General features: G+C 39.0%; 2 protein-coding genes across 5 annotated transcripts in view; one reads left to right on the forward strand and one right to left on the reverse strand.

Annotated features, from left to right (window-relative positions):
- Positions 1 to 3,243, reverse strand: part of LOC144664014 (uncharacterized) — a 253,535-nt gene extending 250,292 nt beyond the window's left edge. For all 4 annotated transcript variants that reach the window (XR_013572719.1, XM_078525120.1, XM_078525119.1 and 1 more), the window contains exon 1: positions 2,411 to 3,243. Coding sequence is in view for 3 of the 4 variants with exons in the window: in XM_078525120.1 (XP_078381246.1) it covers positions 2,411 to 3,090 (680 nt within the window). In the remaining variant the exon portion in view is untranslated. The remainder of the gene's footprint in view (positions 1 to 2,410) is intronic.
- Positions 3,244 to 3,649: 406 nt separating this feature from the next.
- Positions 3,650 to 15,420, forward strand: LOC144664017 (centrosomal AT-AC splicing factor-like). Its single transcript, XM_078525124.1, has 15 exons — positions 3,650 to 3,910; positions 4,018 to 4,181; positions 5,011 to 5,109; positions 6,847 to 6,913; positions 7,235 to 7,288; positions 8,341 to 8,423; positions 8,908 to 8,952; positions 9,945 to 10,003; positions 10,130 to 10,215; positions 11,113 to 11,146; positions 11,698 to 11,750; positions 12,454 to 12,514; positions 13,323 to 13,407; positions 14,742 to 14,792; positions 15,285 to 15,420. The coding sequence occupies exons 1-15, from the start codon at positions 3,761 to 3,763 to the stop codon at positions 15,325 to 15,327; spliced, it is 1,134 nt and encodes a 377-aa protein (XP_078381250.1). The 5' UTR covers positions 3,650 to 3,760; the 3' UTR covers positions 15,328 to 15,420.
- Positions 15,421 to 16,965: the final 1,545 nt, after the last annotated feature.

The following is a 16,965-nucleotide window of genomic DNA, read 5'->3' on the forward strand; positions in this document are numbered from 1 at the left end:
TTAATAAATAATTACATGTATGTAAACCAATCACAGTTGCCTTCAAAGTTTCCCTTTACACCCAACTGTTGAGGAGGGGGAGACTCCTATATGAAAAGCGCGGGATGCTTATCAGAAATTTTGAAAAGAACCCTCAAAAGAGACCAATCTGGGTGTGGCTCAAACTTTTCTTGATCCCTAAAAGATACCAAAAAACTAACAATAGAATTTACATTTTGTGTATTTCTTCGTGTGCAAACCTAAACGGAACCATTATGGCTAAAAAATATTGGCATTTTGCCCAAAACACCCTGAGCGAGACCAAAAATCCCAAATTTTACATCCCTAACAAGCATCCCCGCTTCTTTCATATGCAAGCCCAGGATCCCCCCTGAAATCCACTTGAAATCCACCAGCTAACTAAAGCCTATACCAGCTACTAAATGTGCAAATCCAGAAAATATTTCTGCCTTGTTTCAACAAAAGGTGCCTGACCGGCTGACAGAAAGGCTTAAAATTCACCAACAGCCATCCTCCCTCCCCCTGAGGTCCCCTGGCTAGACCAGGGGGGCTAGGTGGAGTGCCTAGTCAAGCCCGTTAACAACCTACAGGGCTGCAGCTACAGGGCTGCAGCTAGCTGCCAAACACAAGACAATCCTCATGAAAATACCATGACATTGCTGTGACAGGCAAAGTCTGGTGAAAATGACACGCCACAACCTTCCAAGACGTTGCCCTCCCCCCCCCCCCTTCAATTTTTTTGTGCGGGACTGGCTTAAAGGCCGACGGTCTTCAAGCACGGTTCATGGAGTCCACCTTTTGCCAAATCAGGGTAGATTTATACCCAACTTTTAGAAGGTCACTGGAATTCTAAAGGGAAAGGGGGTCTCAAGTCATCACGTCAACGTTTCATTCGATAAAACAATTTATCACATCAAGTATTTACTGAATTGGCTGCAATTGCAAAGTTTGCATAATAATGACCCCTGTTTGTGTAGTGTGATACAGAACACTCGGCTCAAGCTTGTTTTTTTGAAGAAAAACCATCAGGCCCGGGTTGTTCGAAAGCTGGATAATTCTATATACCGGATAAATCACTATCTAGCGAATAAGTGTTAGCAAAACATACTACGCTATCCACTGGATAGTGATTTTCCTGGTGGATAGCGTTTTCCAGTTTCCAAACAACCGGAGCCAGATGTGAAAGGATCTAGTGGAAACGTAACAGAGTCGTATCACTGACAACTTTCTTTCCACTGCTTAGTCTTGTAAAACCCAATACCGTTGGTTAAAACAAAAATGACTGCAAAACCGTGCCTGAAAATAACGCAAAACTGCATCACCGCAAACCCCCTACCCCCCCCCCCCTCTGGATATTATCCATCAATTGCTTGATGGGCAAGTAACATTTTTGGACTTTTAATTTTACTCGGCAGACGAAAAAAAAAAACTGAGAAAGACCTTTGAGCTAGCACACAGTGGTTCCAACTTGCCCAAAGGGCAGGCTGGAAAATCCATTTCCTTTGCACACTAATTACTTGTATATTTATAAAAAAAAATTTCCACTGGATAGGATTTTTTTCTGGTTCATCACATTCTCTGCTCTGCGAGTAGACCATATTTACACTGTTAACACAGAAAGTTAAGAAGGATATTTATGCAATTAAAGATTTATTTTGTGTGCATTTTTCATATTTTTTCATTCTTCTTTTTGTACCATTGGCAACATGCATTTGGCAAAATGGATTATAAGTTGATTGAACATGTTTTGAAAGAGGCATTCAAATGCAAGGAAAATAATAATTTCCTTGCAGTCGGCAGGTGGTCTTAACAGAATGAAACATCTTATGCCAAATGTCCAAAATAAGATAAAATGTTGAATGAAAGTTATATATATTAAAGTTAATTACATTTTTGGAGGATGAATATTATTATAAATATTTATGACATGAGCTGATATTGACAAAAAACAAAATATTGGCAAGCTTGTTGTGGTTTACCGAGCTTAAGATATACAAATTATGAATATCTTCGATAAACAATACCTAGGTCTGGTATTGAAATACGTGTCAGATAAAACATATGTTTTATATTTACGTCGGCAAAGAAAGATATATAACATTTTAAAAGGGTTTATTATTATTATTATAGCTCAATTTTTAATTCAGGCTTTTACATGCAAAGTCCTTGAAACAGTTTTTAATTGCACGTGTAAAAGCTAATATTAAATATATTTTGACTGACAAATGCTACAAAATATATCACATGCTTTATATGGAGTTCTCCATTCTTATGAATCTAATTTGTTTAATTAAAAAAGTCGACAAAAACACAATCTAAATGCAAATTCACAGCACAACTTGCAGAACCATTATTTTTCAACACGTTTCAGCACATGGCAACATAATTTTTTTTTAAATATTACACTCACCTAAAATATCCTTTTGAATGAGGGTTGGTTTCTGGTTTCAAAGTAATTAGTATGATACCAATATCTTCTTCCCTTGTACAATAATTCCAGTGTTTCACCCCGTAAAAAAATTGTCGATAAAGCTCCTCGGGGGGAACTACTGTCGCTGTATGACCACTAATTCTAGTCGAGCCAAAGTCACAGTAGCTTTTGAATCGATTTTCGTGACTTTTAGTAAAGGAATCCCTTGTAAGACAATCTTTTTCAGTGCATTCCACGCGATAGCCATTAACTTTGTGTACATATTTCGGGTCGTTGCAAGTACAAGCAAAGTTCGTTAATTCCTCTTGAAAATCATTGACCGCGGTTTCATCTTCTAGCGCTTCTTTTAAAGCAAGGCTTCTTGCTTTGAAGCATTTCAGCGCTCGTATCAGCAAAAGATCTTCAGAGTTTTGGCAATGTGCTGTGCAGAACAGTTGATTATCAATGGAAATATCACACGAGTCGAATTTCCCCTCGCCGAGCGAAGCTGAACACACTGAGCAAATAAAACATCTGCGATGGCAAAACAGTGGCTCAGAGTTAAATCCATTTGTGTTTGAAGAAGGATTATGATTTAAAGAAGACCGCAAACTCATCAAGTTATTTTCAAACGATTCCAAACTGGATTTACACACGATGCAATTTCCCGCCGCCATCATTACCCAGCAAGGAAGTCTTATCAGGCTTTGTTGTTTCTCTTAACCGAAACGCAAACAACAGGAAACATTTCACGTTGCAAATGTAAGCTTAAGATCCTTCAAAAAACACTCAGCCAATTAACTCTTCTTCATATCCCATTAGTGACATTATCTAACGCCAGGTCATCTGCGTCTCGCTTTGAAAAAACTAGGTCTCCATCCATCAAATTATGCTATACTAATTTGCTTCTCCTCAGGGATAGTGGATTAGCTCATAAAATAATCATGAGGGGTATTGTTTCACTTTCAGCTGCACGTCTGTAGCGCTCAGTAGCGCTCAAACGCTAATGGGCCAGTAATCACCATAATGATATTTTTCGGGAACCGATGACAGACGCCAAATGTCAATAACCATTGTTTACGGAAATCACGGTACATTAGTTCCGCGCCACGTATAAATGCCATCTTGTTGCTGACAGACTCCCAAAGAATCCTGCTTCTATCCTGTTGGAAAAAACTGGTGAATCGTGAAAAGTCCACGGCGAGAAAAGCAAACATTTTCGCAGATGTTGTCTGTCTCCTGTCTAAAAACTTTCTCTGGCCACCAACAGTGAGCCAGCGAACATTTGACCAGTGGTTACCTACAAAAGGTTTGCAAAGATTGATGGGAAGCTAGGTCCAGTTTTCCAAGATGGCGGACGGTAGTGCAGTTGACGAAGTGAAGGGACAATTTGTGTTTTGCACTCTTTGCCGTTTGAATCACGACCAAGGAAGGAAACATATCTTTTCGCGGAAGCATAAAGCTCTACTTGGGAAGACTCTGATGAAGTTTGGCAAAAAGGTTTGTGATTTACAACTTGTCGGATATTTTTTTTCCTAGTGCACTTTTTTGGGAGAGAGAATAAGCTTACTTATAATGCAAGCTTGTTGTTGAATTTCCCTTGTCAGGTTAATGAGGCAAGAAAGTTTCTAAAGAAGCCTTCCGTGGAAGATGGTGAGCTGGAGCCTGGATCCAGATTCTGGTGTCATTTCTGTTCAGAGAATGTTAACAAACATATCACTGACAGAGATGTTACCATCAAGTATGGCGGGGTGTTTGAGCATTTTGCAAGGTGAATATTTCAAGACACATCAATATTTCCACGCAACCTCATACTCAACTATTAATACAATTTAATGACTTTCATTCTGTTCACGACTGCTACCACGACTGCTACTACTTTTGTGACATAGTACAAGCCAATGCCTGGCTCGCATGGCATTTACAATCACCCCCCCCCCCCCGGGATAATAGGGGCATAGATAAGAACAGGGTGCAACAAAATTTAATTTTCAGCTTGCCCTTTTGCCAAGCTTAGGCAGGATTTACTAGCCTGAAAGTCATGTTAACATCAGGAGCCCATTACCCGGAGCATGCAACTTCCATATATTTTTGCAACAGCATTTTCACAAGTAAAGTTATTCTTAGCTACGCCTTTCCCATGAAAAGTACTGCTTCCAGTGAAGTTAGTTACTACTTTGCTAGGAAATACTGAAATCATCGTTTGGAATGCTGTTAGAACACTCCAAAAAAGTTTCCTCGCACGTATCCGCTATGTTAACTTCCCAGGTGGACGAGGAACTGTAGTTGCTTATCAACACTCTTCTAAGAAATCACTTGTGATTGGCTATCCGAAACCAATTCGCGGGAAAATCTTATCTAAAAATAACTTTACTTGTGAAAATGCCATTTCACAGACGTAGTATGGAAGTTGCACGCTCCGGGTAATGGGCTCCTGGTTTACATCATGTATTTGCCCCAAAAGATTCTCATAAGCATGATGCTTCACTTGTAAGTCCACTAGCCCAACCAGTGTTATATGTGACCTTGCACGGGAAAACGTACGCCAACGACTTTGCTTTAAACGAATGTGTTTGTTTTCTGTGGTTTATTATTTTAAGTGAGAGTCATAGAAAGAATACCCACAAGTACTGGTGGGAGAATGGAGCTGATAAAAACCTCAAAAGCAAGTTCTTGGTTGACAAGGAAACATTTAGAAGGTTGGTTCTTATGATTCACAATGCTGTACCCTTTTCTTGTTTTAACCTGCAACCCTCCAAGTTAAGACCACTTAAGTCCCCATGGCGACTAAAACTTTGGAGTTGACGACTAATTTGGCGACTTAAATTGAGAAGACGGATTGATTGCGTGAGCTTACTTTAGCAACTAAAGTTTTTTTTCAGTGGTGACCAAACTTGAGCAGTCCATGGCCAAATGGCTACTAAGGAAAAAATAAACTTGGAGGATTGACCTGTTAGCCCTTGAAGCCCCAAATATCCACATACAAATTCTCCCTACTGATCTCCATACATTTTCTTGTAGTATTAGTTGGGAGAATTTGTCAAAAGATCCAATTAATTTTGTGATCATTTTATTAATTCTCATAACCTTTTCTCTTGATAAATTATTGATATTGTTAGGAGAAATTTGATGTTGGTTACTCTCAAGGGATTTAAGCTTAATAGAGTGATAAAGACATACTTCCTCAAAAAGCCTTGGTTTTGAAATTATTTTGTGCCATTTAATCCTGGCACAAACTACTTGAAACAAGGTTGTGCTCTAAGAAAAAAATTACAAGGAGCCCAAATGTTTCAAACTATGAGATCCAGGGTGCCCAGCATAAAGCTTATATGAAAGAAATAAGATTATCTGGTTGCCCAAAGACAAAAGTTAGTCGCCTGAAGCACCCGGGCACCCTTAGAGTACAGCCCTGTGAAAGCGTGTTGGTTTTGTACTGAAAAAATGTATTATTTTTTGAGTGACAAATAAAATAAAATAAATTGTGACAAGTACTACGTAGTGTTTTTTTGGCCACAAGGAAATGTATTTTTTTTTGCACAATATCAAACGTGTGATACTGTACATGTATTTCACCAAAAGATCGTATATTTCATTTATCAAGGAAATTACATAATGCATTTGTTAGTGAATATATCGCATTTGTCAGTGAATTACATTGTAGTATACCCTAGCTAAGTATAAGCTACAACAACAAGAAGAAAAATTCAGCTATGAAACCAGTTATCATTTTCAAGTCGCGCAATTTCAAAGTGGCATCCCTTGGCATTTCCACTTGTAGAGTAGTGTATGACAGCTCGTGACAGAAATTGAGGTCATTCACCAAATTAAAAAAAAACGCAAAAGTATTTGCAAGCTCAGCTTTTAATAGGAGACCCCCCCCCCTCCAGAGTACTTCTATGAATGAATGTCACCTGCTTATTTAAGGACGTTTGCACGGAAATTTTCTACTCAATATATTTTTTAACATTTTTACTGCGGCCAGATAATGAGTAGAAGGGTGTCCGTTACGTAAATAATCCCTAGTGTTGATATCCTTTTTGTAAGACTTGACCCAGAAAAGAGGCATTAAAAAATTGTCGTACGGCAAAACGAAAAGCTCAGAAATTGTAGTTCAAACTTCAGTCGGACAGTAAAAACAAACTTCCACTCAATAGATTTTTTTCATTTCTCGCAAAACGTAGATAATTTACAAAAGCAATCCGTTAAGAAAAAAGTAGGGGTCACCGACCATTTAAGAGAGCAAACTCCAAGCGAAGTGAGCAGAACGGCCACCTTCTCTACATGTGCTTAGAAAGTTTTCTCAGCGTGCACGCTCAATGTATGACATGGCATGACGTTGCGACATGAATTACCGGTACGTGCGCAGTAAGGATGCACATATATATATAAACAATTAGCGCAAACATCCTTAAATGTAAGAAATTTCTTTCTTTTAGCTACAAAGCAGAGGTGGATAAAAAACTGCAGGAGTTTGAAACTCAAATGGAAGAGAAAAGACAAAAGGTAGGAGAGCAAGTTACGTTTCAAAATAATTTTATTGGAAATTGCTCATTTGTTATTGACAAATTATAGACGTTTCGGGGAAAGCCCTTCCTCAGGTTTTAGACTGAAGAAGGGGTTTCCCCGAAACATCTCTAATTTGTCAATAACAAATGAGCAGTTTTCAAAAAAAAATTGTTTACACGAACGTTTAATCCAAAGTGCTACACAGCAACACTCTATTAATTTTTTCTTTTACGTTTCAAAATGTATCACAGGATACCAGTATTTTTTATGTTGATGATTAAACTGTGGCATCATTTTTGTTTTATTTTGTTTTTAAAGGCAGTTTCTCGGATCAAGCAAAAAGAAGTTCTCCAAGCTCACACCAGTCAACAGGTCTGTTTTGTTGTGCCTCTTCAAGCAGGGTAACTGATGTATCCTCAAGCTAAAAAATAGAAATATCATTAACTTTAGATTACATGTATGTATAAGTTAAGTGAATTGTGAATAATTTATTAAATGCATGTAAACAGGACTTCTTTGTTTACTCACTTCATGACAGTAAAATTCAATGTCAGTAGTTATGTTGCCACAAGTTCTTTTTATCAGGTGCAGGGTTACTACTGTATATAGTTTCTTCTTCGGTTCACCTCTACCCATCAGTCTTTAAGGGTGGTGTTTGAGACAAGTAAGTTTTGGGGGGGTACATTAAGTTGTCGGAGGAGTAGTTTAAGGTCATTACCCTTAAATAGAACTGAACACAGTTTTTTAACCAAACTTCGCTTACTGGTTTTTTACTTTAAGGGAACTTAAATTTTGAAATAAAAAAAGGGGTCACCAGATTCGTTTAGGAGCAGGAAGACCATGTATATTCCATATAATTCCTTTATAATTCCTCTGTGAGTACTGGCAAAGTACACTTTTTTAGTGAACTTTTTTCAAACATAGGAATTGATCTGTTTTCATTTTACAGAAAGAATTTGATCGCTACATCCAAAACCTGAGAAAAAATTGATAGGTCACCAGACTCGTTTAGGAGAGAGTGACAATTTACTTCTCTCGCGGACTAAGCCGCATAGAAAAAAGCCGCCATTTTGTTTATGTGCGCGTGCTCGCGCACGCTAATTACGCGTAAAATTCTGCGCAGTAAGGATGCGCAATGCAATACAGGGCAATGACCCTAAGATAAATGTAAATCAGATTACATTTGCAATGAATGTCTTTCTGCAACTAAACTCATTTTAAGCCAGAGATTACTTGAAAATGATCCCTTATACATTTACAGAGGTACACACGTGCATTATTTAGTTTCAAGTTCTCATTTGTTCTATCATGTTACTTGGATTTTGGTTTTGGTCAAATACATGTACAATAGTTACACAATAGAAAACAACTCTACTTGTTTTGTATTTGGTGTCGTCATTATTTCCTGAATATCTAAACAACAGCCACCAGAGATTCAAGTCACACCAGACGTTGTTTACAAGACAGTGCAGAATGAACAAGGAATTCTACAGAATCCAAAGGGATGGTTTGTATCAACCATGAACTATTATGAAGCTTGTGAAGGATTGTCAGGAATAAAAAATATAAGCTTAATCCCCTGGGGTGGGGAATTCTATATGAAAGAGGCAGGGATGCTTGTTGGAAATTTTGAACCCCTAAAAGAGACCAATCTGGGTGTTGCTCAAGCTTTACTTGACCCCACCCCTTCATATGTGAGTCCTCCCCCCTCCCCTCCCTGCGACATGTTGCACGGAATTCAACTTCTTGAATTCCGTGCAACATGTCGCAGGGACAAAATTTTGCATGAATTCGTGTTGCATGAGCCATAAATTATTAGCACACCTGAGGGGACGTGTCACTGCAACATGTCTCTGGGACATGTCCCCACGGGACCTTTATCCCAGTATTGTTATAATAGTGTTTTTTAACAGATGTCAGTTGCAGTATGATATAATTTAGTTAAACACAAATTTAAAAAATGTTTTTTTTTCTTGGATGTTGTAATACAGGCATGAAGGACAAAGGGTTTGGGGAGGTGGAATTGTAAAATACAGGTAATGTTTGCTTTTGTTTTATTTTGCTACTGAAGCAATATTAAAGTTCTTCAGCAACATAGTTGATCAGTTTCCATACATTATCCCCATCTTGTGTTGCCTTTGTTTACTGCCACCTAGTTAGTTCAGTTGGCAGAGTGCAGACTGCTGTGCAGGAGGGCAAGGGTTCAAGCAGTAAACCAGACCAACAGTCAGTGTCTAAAAAAATGAAGAGAATGTGCTGCCTAGTCGTTCTGTGAAAGGGCGATAAACTGTAGCTCCCATCTCCTGTATGTTCTATACCAGGGAAAGTTAAAGAACCCACACACTTTTCGCAAAGAGTAGGGCAGGAAGCTCCCGGTGTTGTGGTCTGGCCTTTGTGTGTAGTAATTTACAGTATGTGTACAGCGTATTTGAACATAAACATATGGAAAATGCACTATATAAATGGTTTATCATTATCATTTATTTTTACCTTGTGGAACATCTCTTTGTTGCTAAGATGTTAGCGCTAGCAATGTAAATTTTAATTATTTTGCTCTCATGAGTGAAAAATGTCAAACTTTTACTGAAAATTCCCAGTTTTTATTATCAAAAAAACTGAAACCCAAAGTGTACCACATGAAAGTACCGCTCATTAGCTTCCATTTAAATGGTTACAATTAAATTACACTTAGAGTTTCAGTCACACACAAAAGTTAGAACCACCTTGTACAGCATGATAAACAGTACCATATGAAGGTACTGCTCAATAGCTTTCAATTGAATGACCACACACCAGGGTATCATCCACAAACGTAAAAGTTAGAATCACCTTGTACAGCATTAAACAACATTACCACATGAAAGTACTTCTCAATAGCTTTCATTTGAATGATCACACACTAGAGTTTTATCCACAGACTTTAAAGTTAGAACCACCTTGTGCATGTATGTAATCAGCTTTGTATTTCCCGAGATACCCATTGTTCCTTTTTCTCAAAATAACATCGTATTATTACTGCTGTTTTTAGACCTGGTTCAACGCAGTGGTTTCCATGGATTATGGATTCAATTGACGACGCCTCCAAAAGTATGTTTTACATTTGTTAAAACTTCCATTTTAATACAAGTACCTAAATTAAAATAGAAATTTAATCTACATGTTGTGGGAAAACTGCGGAAAGTGATCGATAAAGAGTGTGTGTTTTTTTTGTAGGTCCTACTTCTTTAAATGATGCCATGGCAACACAATTCCAGACTGCTGAGGCATTTGGAGAAAATCTTACTTGTATAGGAATTCCGGTAGTGCATCTTTATATTATGAATATGTACAACATGTCAGAATGATAATTAGCAAGAATGATTAAATTTTATCTCTATTTTCTCTGATAATGTTTTTGTACCAGAGTTGAATACATGTCAGTATGATATAGAATGCAGGACCTACATGTAACTATCTCCTGCAAGAAGTATTGAATTAAAATGAAAATTATATGTTAACAACCATGCCCTTGATGTGAATGAAATCATTTTACATTTTTCCAACAAAATAACATTGTCTCCCCTACCTTAGACTATGCAGAGGCATTAATGACATTGAATTTTTTTAAGACCTTTGAATAATATTGCAAAAAAAGATTTTCCTTGTATGTACAATGTACTCCGGGAGTATACTGCTTGAAAATTTGGGTACAAGTGTGCTGACCAAAACTAGAATTCCCACAGTACTGTAACTGTACATGTAGAACTTTACACCAGACAAAAGACAATTTTGCAGTGCTGTTGAAGGTTTTTTTAGCTTAAAAGAAAGTTGAGAGGGAAGCAAAAATGGAGGGTGGGGGGTTCAACAAAAAGGGTGGGACCTTGACTGTCTCCTCCCTTCCCCCCAAGGTAGGGACCTTGACTGTCCCCTCTCTTCCCCCCAAGGTAGGGACCTTGACTGTCCCCTCCCTTCCCCCCAAGGTAGGGACCTTGACTGTCCCCTCCCTTCCCGCCAAGGGAGGGACCTTGACTGCCCCCTCCCCTTACCCCCCACTTACATTAGATTTTAGTAGAATTTTCATGGAAAATTGTCGACAGTTGATCCCCTTACAGGTGGTAAGGGGATGATTCAACTCTACAACCAAACTTGTCAGCATTCACTTTAATTTTCAGCAACACAAATACAGCTAAATTATCATTTTTTTTTATTTCTCTCAGGAGTTAAAGAAAGGTGAAGGAAATGTTCATACAGGTCAGACTGCTAGCCACTAGGAACATTATTATAATACAACAATACCTTGTCTTTCTTTTATTTACACTTTAGAATAGTATTTCTGAGCAGCAGAAGAATAATAATACTGTAAACATTCTACAATGTATCAGTCCCCTCTTTTATTTCCCTCTTTCTAGTAACTCCGCCCCCCCCCCCCCCCAACACTTGAAGTTTATTTTTTTAGTTAGCCCCCTCCCTCCCTAGATGGTAATTCATGACAATCATATGAACAAACAAACAAAGTAATTTTTAGCTCTAGACTTACAGGTTTCATCCAATTATTAAGCCCTCCTTATGGCAATTACATCTGGCATATGATTTAAAAAACACATGCTTGAAACTTTCATTTTCACTCTGACAGATGAGGGGTAGCAAATGTTTGGCATTTTATCATTTTTAGTCTTTTACCCTTTTTTACATCTTCACAAGAAAATATGCCATGTTCAAACAAGACCGTGGGCCCTATACAGTGTATGTTATTAAGGGCAGAACTGAAATTTACTGATTGCCCATGTTCTCATTTTGTTTAGGTGCGACACCCCCCTGGTTGAGAGAGGATGATGAGGATGACGGTGATAGTCAGGTATTAAAAGAATAAAAGGTTGAAAAACATAAAAAAAATGTTTGCTCCCCCTTAGTGTTTTGGGATAATACTTGGCTTAGCTGAGATATTAAAGCGTGCGTAGCAGGTATGGGTGCAATACTAGGGCATTAGTTGGAGCAGTGTGCAAAAGCAAAAAAAAAAAAAACATTTACACCACACATATGGAGAGTGCCTGCTCTGCAATTGGAAAAAGGATGATTTTTAAAAATTGTGAAAGAAAACTGAATAAACTACAAGAAAATGTTACAAATTCTAACTACCAGTACCTGTATGTCATTTGATTACATGATACCCACAGTGGACAGATAAGGCCCTGTCCACACTAATCTGGAGAAATTTGAAAACGCCAGCTAGGTGGTGAAGTGTGGACAGCAAAAACGGAGCATTTCGAAAGCGCTGACGACAAAAGGTCATGTGATCTCTGTCAAAATTAAAAGGTTTAATTTGCTTTACAATAGCTCCGCCCATGCATTGCAATGTTGCGTTCAGTGTATCGTTAATTCATATTTATCTGGATAAGTATTGGACGGAACACATTTTATCCGTTTTTGAGACCAAAACTTATCCAGGTTAGTGTGGAGAGGGCCTAAGAATGCGTTGTCACCAGAAATTCCTACAATCCATAAAGACAGATAATAAAACCCTAGTAACATGTACCTACCGGTACTGTTTTGTAATGCAGACTGGCAACACTACCTGTAAGGAGGTTATTGGCCCATCTTATGATGAATTCAAGAAACATGGTATGTAATGTAACTGAAATTCTTTTCATAGCCCTGAACATAGGTTTGCTACTGTAAAATTCCGGTTATCCCCCCCCCCCCAAGTTATAGGCCCATCTACCTGGAAACAAAAAATACATCCAATTATAAGCCCCCCTCTGCCAGATGAAAGTACTGAGTATATAAGCCCCTCCGCTTATAAACCCACACAAAACCCCTTACGAAGTTGTATAAGCTTAAGGCTTATAACCAAAACTTTACCTTATACTGTAAATATATAAGCCATGAATAGAAGGACATATCAAAATTATTCATGTGTTGTCTGTTTGTTATGTTGTATAAAAATATTCGGGGTTTACCATTTTGCCTCACGGCACGTTTTGGACAAGACTCTTATTTCTCATAGTGCCTCTCTTTAGCCAGGCCTCAGTTGTTCAAAGAATAGATAACACTATTCACCAATATATTATTAATACAGAATTACCTTTTTAAACACTTCTCTGTTGGATACCCCCGTAGTGACTTATCCAGTGGATAGCATTATCCAACCTTTGAACAGACTAGGTATTACCCAGGTGTACAAAGGGGTACTGGTAAACATAACATTGGGGGTGAAGGTGTCCACGGGTGTAACCCTGTGATGCACTGACATCCCATTGACAGAGAACGGGAGAGGTTGAAATATTTTCCTAGTCAGTATATGTGACTGAAACCAGAGAGATGTGCTGGCCTGTTCGGCCATTAGGATCAAGCGAAGTCAAGATTATCCTTACCACAAATTGCCAGTGTTTCCTTCAGGAATAATCATTTTCTGATGATGTGTTTGCAGTTGAACGGATGAAGAAAATAAACAACAAAAATCCTCAGAGAGTCGGTGCAAATTTCGACAGGAAAAAGGAGACAAGTGATGACTGGTGAGTTATAACCTCAAATAATTTGTCATAGCAGTAAACACAACAGTTCCTTGTCCCTTGGTTCTTCATAGATCAAAATCCGTGCACTGGGTATACAATAGTGTGGGAGGCACGGTGGCCTAATTGTTAGCACGCTCGTCTCCGAGTCGAAGCGGCCTAAAAAAGGGTTCAAGCCCTGGCACTGCGTTGTGTTCTTGGACAAGACACTTTACTCTCACAGTGCCTCTCTCCACCCAGGTGTAGAAATGGGTACCGGCAAATTTTCTGCTGGGGGGGGGGGGGGTAACCCTGTGATGGACTAGCATCCCCTCCAAAAGGGAGTATCAATACTCCTAGTAGCTTAATGCTACAGAAACTGGGGGGGGATAAGCCCCGGCTATATAGTCCACTTGGCTCGGACACACTTTACCTTTTACCTTAACTGTATAATGGTGGATGGCTGAGTATGGTCAAACCTCTCTAGTATGGAGACCAACAGGGAAGAGTGTCTGTATTACAGAAGTAGAGTTTACATGAATTTGTAAGGTTTGACTGTTTTATGCCCCATTGCTTGTTTTTGCGACAATTGCATCAACACACTGACAAAGACGACTAAAGTGATCTGTATCCACGATCTGAACTTCCTATCATGAAGAATCTGGAATCTGGGCCAAAATTCCCAGCCAATCCATGATCCACTGTATTTGGAAATACACAAACCCTCTCAATGTATTGCAGTTATTTGCAAACCGTACGATTTATAAGGCCAAATCTATCGATTCGCGAGCCTATTTACCCCTCCCCTCTGTGAATTTGAGTCACTTGCTTCGAGTTTTGATCAGTTCACTGGATTGTCAATGTACTTTGTGTGATTGGCTTTGGAACTCAATTGAAAATAGCCTGCGTGCACAGCAGTTATCCCCAATTTCCTCACAGGGACAAAGGATGTCATCCCTTATCTGAAAATAATGGAGGGGACAGGGGCGGGAACCCAGGAGTAAAGGGGGTGGTGACGGGAGAAAGCGGGTGGAAAGCGGGATTTCCAAGGTTGGGGAACTAGGAGAAATTGAGCAAACTTGCGCAATATTTTGTAATATTTTGCAATATAAATAGCACAAAGAGATGGGAAACACCAGACAAAGGGGCAGGAACCGGGAGGAAAAAAGTGCGGGAAGTGGTGGTTCAGACACCCCCTCCCCTCCCCCCCACGAAATAGGAATAGGAAATGGCTGGATGTAGGCTACATTGAAGATCGCACTTATGAGGATTGGAGTGTAACACTATTGCTTTATCACCAAATTCTTAAATCTTGCATTAAACGAGATGTATGCACTAAATGAGGTGTTTTTTTGCAGGCTTCCTTCATTTGGCAGAGTTTGGAACCAAGGCCCTCGCTGGCAATCAAGGTAAAGCGGAACTTTCTTAACTCAATAATGTCAGTTTAGCTTTTATAAGGGTCTTTTACCAGCCGGTGTTTGGAAAAAGAGCCCACGCTCCATCACACAAAACACACAGCGGTCAAACGCAAAAATGACGTCACCTCCGGATTTCGGCAGCTCGAACTTTTCTAAGAATTTGACTCGAAAGTGTGCAAACTTTTGTAAGAAATTGTTATAGAAATAGTATGATGAAAGAAAATTTCAAGCTGGGAAGCTCAGTGGAGGACAAGGGACGGCGTTAATTTTTGGCTTTAAAGCGAAAGCTTTTGGAAAATTTAAGACTTTGTGTGGAGAATTTTGGCGGGAATTGCACAGGAACTGCGCACGCGCGTGGCGTTTGACCGCTGTGTGCACCCAGACCCACTTGTTCTTAGGGAGGAATGAAGAGCAGACACAAGAGAGCTCGGCTAAAATCCAGGGTCTGATACTAAACTGTTTCGTTTTTTCTTTTCTTTTCAGAAACGACTTCAGAGGAGAAAACAAGAAAGCCAAGAGAAAATAAAAAAACTTTGTTAATATTGTTATAAACTTAATTTAATAAACTCATTGTCTAGAAGAACTGTTGTCTGAGTATCTATCTGCCCAGAAGTCTAAGAACTCTTGACAAAATGCTTACTAGTGAGAAATCCTTATTAATTATGAATTTTCTGACCCTCCCACCGCCATCACCCCTCCCCTGTAACATTTAGCTGGTTCTGTAAACCATTGGGCCTTAGACCGAAAAATTGCCAATATTTGCTGTCCAGTTCTAGCCCAGAACACTTCCTAATTATAACGCCAGTAACGCGATTGGTTTTTCAACAACATGCTTTGCGTTACGTTACGCTACGGCGGTCAACTTAAGTTTATCAACTTCATGTTAAGGGGGCATTATGCTTGAATTTGAATGAAGTTTTAAGAGGTTTAAAGAGGGGATTGTAGAAGGAAAAAAATTGAAACACCACCAGACAGTTGACAGACAGTCCCAACCCCCCTCCGTTGGGGGGTTGGGACTGTCTGGTGTCCGTCTACCTATTTTTAACTTCAAATTCTAATTTTAAAATCACATTAAATCTCCAGTATTTCTTATTTCTCTAAATTTTACTAATTCTTTGAGAAAAACTATCTTCTCCCAACATCCCCCAAAATCACACACAATTTTACAAAACACCGTCAAACATAGATATTTGGGAAAATGAAAGCGTTTTTTTGGATTCCTTGAAACGCGAACGGGATATTTCCGTGTTAATAAACCCCGGGGGGGGGGGGTACTCAAAAAAGTTTTATACGGGGAGGCTCCGCCCCAAGTTCTAACCCCTTACCCTTTTATATACCATTTTTGACAGAAATTGTACCTCTTTCGTATACCTTTAACTGAAAAAAGGTACCCCTTTCATATACCTAAAAGACATGGCTGGACTTAAAATAGGATGTTTTATTGGCATTTTTATGTAGCGCTTAATAAATTAAAATAATACAGCCATAAATTGCGTCTGTTTGAAATATTTAAATTAAAGGCCCTTTTAAATAGCCAAATGACAGATTTTCATACCTTTTCATATACTTAAACTCGTGAAATCCCTACCCTTTTATATACCTGAAGCCTGAAAAAGGTACCCCTTTCGCGCGGAGCCTCCCCGTCCATTATAGTGAGTACCCCCCCCCTCCCCGGGTAATAAACCCGTGTTAAGCTGTGAAAAAACGACCTTCAGTGAAATGCCGTCTTTTTTGTATTTTATTATTAGTTAAATGCCGTCTTAATAGTTGTCTAAGAAAATTTTTCAACCTTCAGCGACAAAAAACTTGAACGCACTGTAAATGCTCAAGTTAAAAAGTAGCACTCATCTCATTAGTGTCATGTTCCTCTTACAAATGCAGTGTAGTGCTCAACTGTTGCAAATACAACGCAGGGGGGGGGGGAGAAAGTCGGCACTTTTCTTTGAATACATAGCAGTGCCTGGAAACGGTGCGAGTCTATGTCAATCAAGCCGTTGCTAAGAAAGACGACAAACCAAGGTTTTGTTTTCTCGGAAAGATTTAAATATCAATGACTGCGTGCGTGTGAAATGCGAATAGTCGCGGTGTTTGCGTTTGATGTTTTACGCCTAATGTCTCACGTCACTGAGAATGTTTTGGCGGCGTGGAGTAACAACCGAAAAAT

The sequence above is a fragment of the Oculina patagonica genome, chromosome 8, assembly GCF_052425735.1.
Source record: "Oculina patagonica isolate OP01 chromosome 8, crgOcupat, whole genome shotgun sequence".
Classification (NCBI taxonomy): domain Eukaryota; kingdom Metazoa; phylum Cnidaria; class Anthozoa; order Scleractinia; family Oculinidae; genus Oculina; species Oculina patagonica.

Coding starts and splice junctions, on each gene's coding strand:
- LOC144664017 (XM_078525124.1), top strand. CDS start 3,761: ATGGCGGACGGTAGTGCAGTTGACGAAGTGAAGGGACAATTTGTGTTT. Junction 10,004..10,129: donor AATTGACGACGCCTCCAAAA/GTATGTTTTACA, acceptor TTTTTTTTGTAG/GTCCTACTTCTTTAAATGAT. Junction 11,751..12,453: donor AGGATGACGGTGATAGTCAG/GTATTAAAAGAA, acceptor TTTGTAATGCAG/ACTGGCAACACTACCTGTAA.